Source organism: Myotis davidii, unplaced genomic scaffold, assembly GCF_000327345.1.
Source record: "Myotis davidii unplaced genomic scaffold, ASM32734v1 scaffold328, whole genome shotgun sequence".
In the NCBI taxonomy this organism is placed as follows: domain Eukaryota; kingdom Metazoa; phylum Chordata; class Mammalia; order Chiroptera; family Vespertilionidae; genus Myotis; species Myotis davidii.
Genome location: NW_006300373.1, coordinates 2,212,152 through 2,213,230, shown reverse-complemented (window position 1 = coordinate 2,213,230; position 1,079 = coordinate 2,212,152). Strand labels below are relative to the sequence as shown.

General features: G+C 55.8%; 1 protein-coding gene across 2 annotated transcripts in view; it reads left to right on the top strand.

Moving 5' to 3' along the window:
- RPGRIP1L (RPGRIP1-like) overlaps positions 1-1,079 on the top strand; it is a 76,187-nt gene that overhangs the window by 72,810 nt on the left and 2,298 nt on the right. For both annotated transcript variants that reach the window (XM_006777051.2, XM_006777053.2), the window contains exon 25: positions 880-1,013. In XM_006777051.2, the coding sequence (XP_006777114.1) occupies positions 880-1,013 (134 nt within the window). The remainder of the gene's footprint in view (positions 1-879; positions 1,014-1,079) is intronic.

Below are 1,079 nucleotides of genomic sequence, written 5' to 3'. Positions count from 1 at the left end.
CCCCTCCCGCCCTCCCCTGCCTCCTTTGGGAGGAAATTTAAAGATAATTAGTTGTGTTTCACAGGGAATTATTCCGTTTGTTCCTATTGGGTGTTTATGGAGGCCCTGAGCTGTCAGGCTTGTTTCCTCTGTGGCGTGTTATTCTGAGAGATGGTTTTAGTCTTTTGTTTTTTGTTTGTTTGTTTGTATATATTTTTATTGATTTCAGAGAGGAAGGTAGAGGGAGAGAGAGAGGGTAATATGCAAATTGACCCTAAAGGTGGAACGCCCAGAACGCCCACTGGACCTGTCACACTGACTACCTCTTGGTCCCTTTCCCAGGCTGGCAGGCTCCGATCACCTAATGGCGAACGGGGAACCAGGGGTGGGTGGTGCCAGGCCAAGGCCCCCAGGTGGGGCTGGCAAGAGGGTGGGAACAACCAACCTCTCGGTCCCTTCCCCTGACCATCAGGCACCGATCGCCCGATGGCAAAAGTAGAACCAGGGGTGGGTGGTGGCAGAGGGTGGGGCTGGCTGGGGGCAGCGGGGGAAGATGGCCCTGATTGCAGGCCAGGCCTGGGGACCGTACCCACGCACGGAGTTTGTGCACTGGGCCTCTAGTTTAAAAATAAAAGATCAGATTGTGTGTCGCAGTGAGCATCTGGCTCTTCAGATTCTAGAGATGTCTGTCCCTCGGAGCCTGGGAAGGCGGATTGCTGTCCCTCTGCAGGCTGGTGTGCTGTGATAGTGCCAGGAGTTCTCATACTAGCTCGTCTGACTTCATACAATACTCTTTTTAATTTGCAAGTTTCGAGATGTCATCCATGGTGATCAGCCCGCTCGGGCGCTGTTTCTGGTGGTTTTCTCACGGGGCGGTGGCTGTCTGCTTCTCCCTCCCAGCGTCCGCTTCATGGTGGTCAGCGACCCCCCAGAGGAGGAGCAGGACCTGGAGTGTGAGGACATCGGCCTCGCCCACGTCGACCTCGCCGACCTGCTTCGGGAAGGGAGGGACCTCGTCGAGCAGAATATCGACGGTACGGGCGGAGTGCGGCTCATCCGCAGGGTCTGGATAAAACCTCCCTGTGCTGGCTGCGAGGACA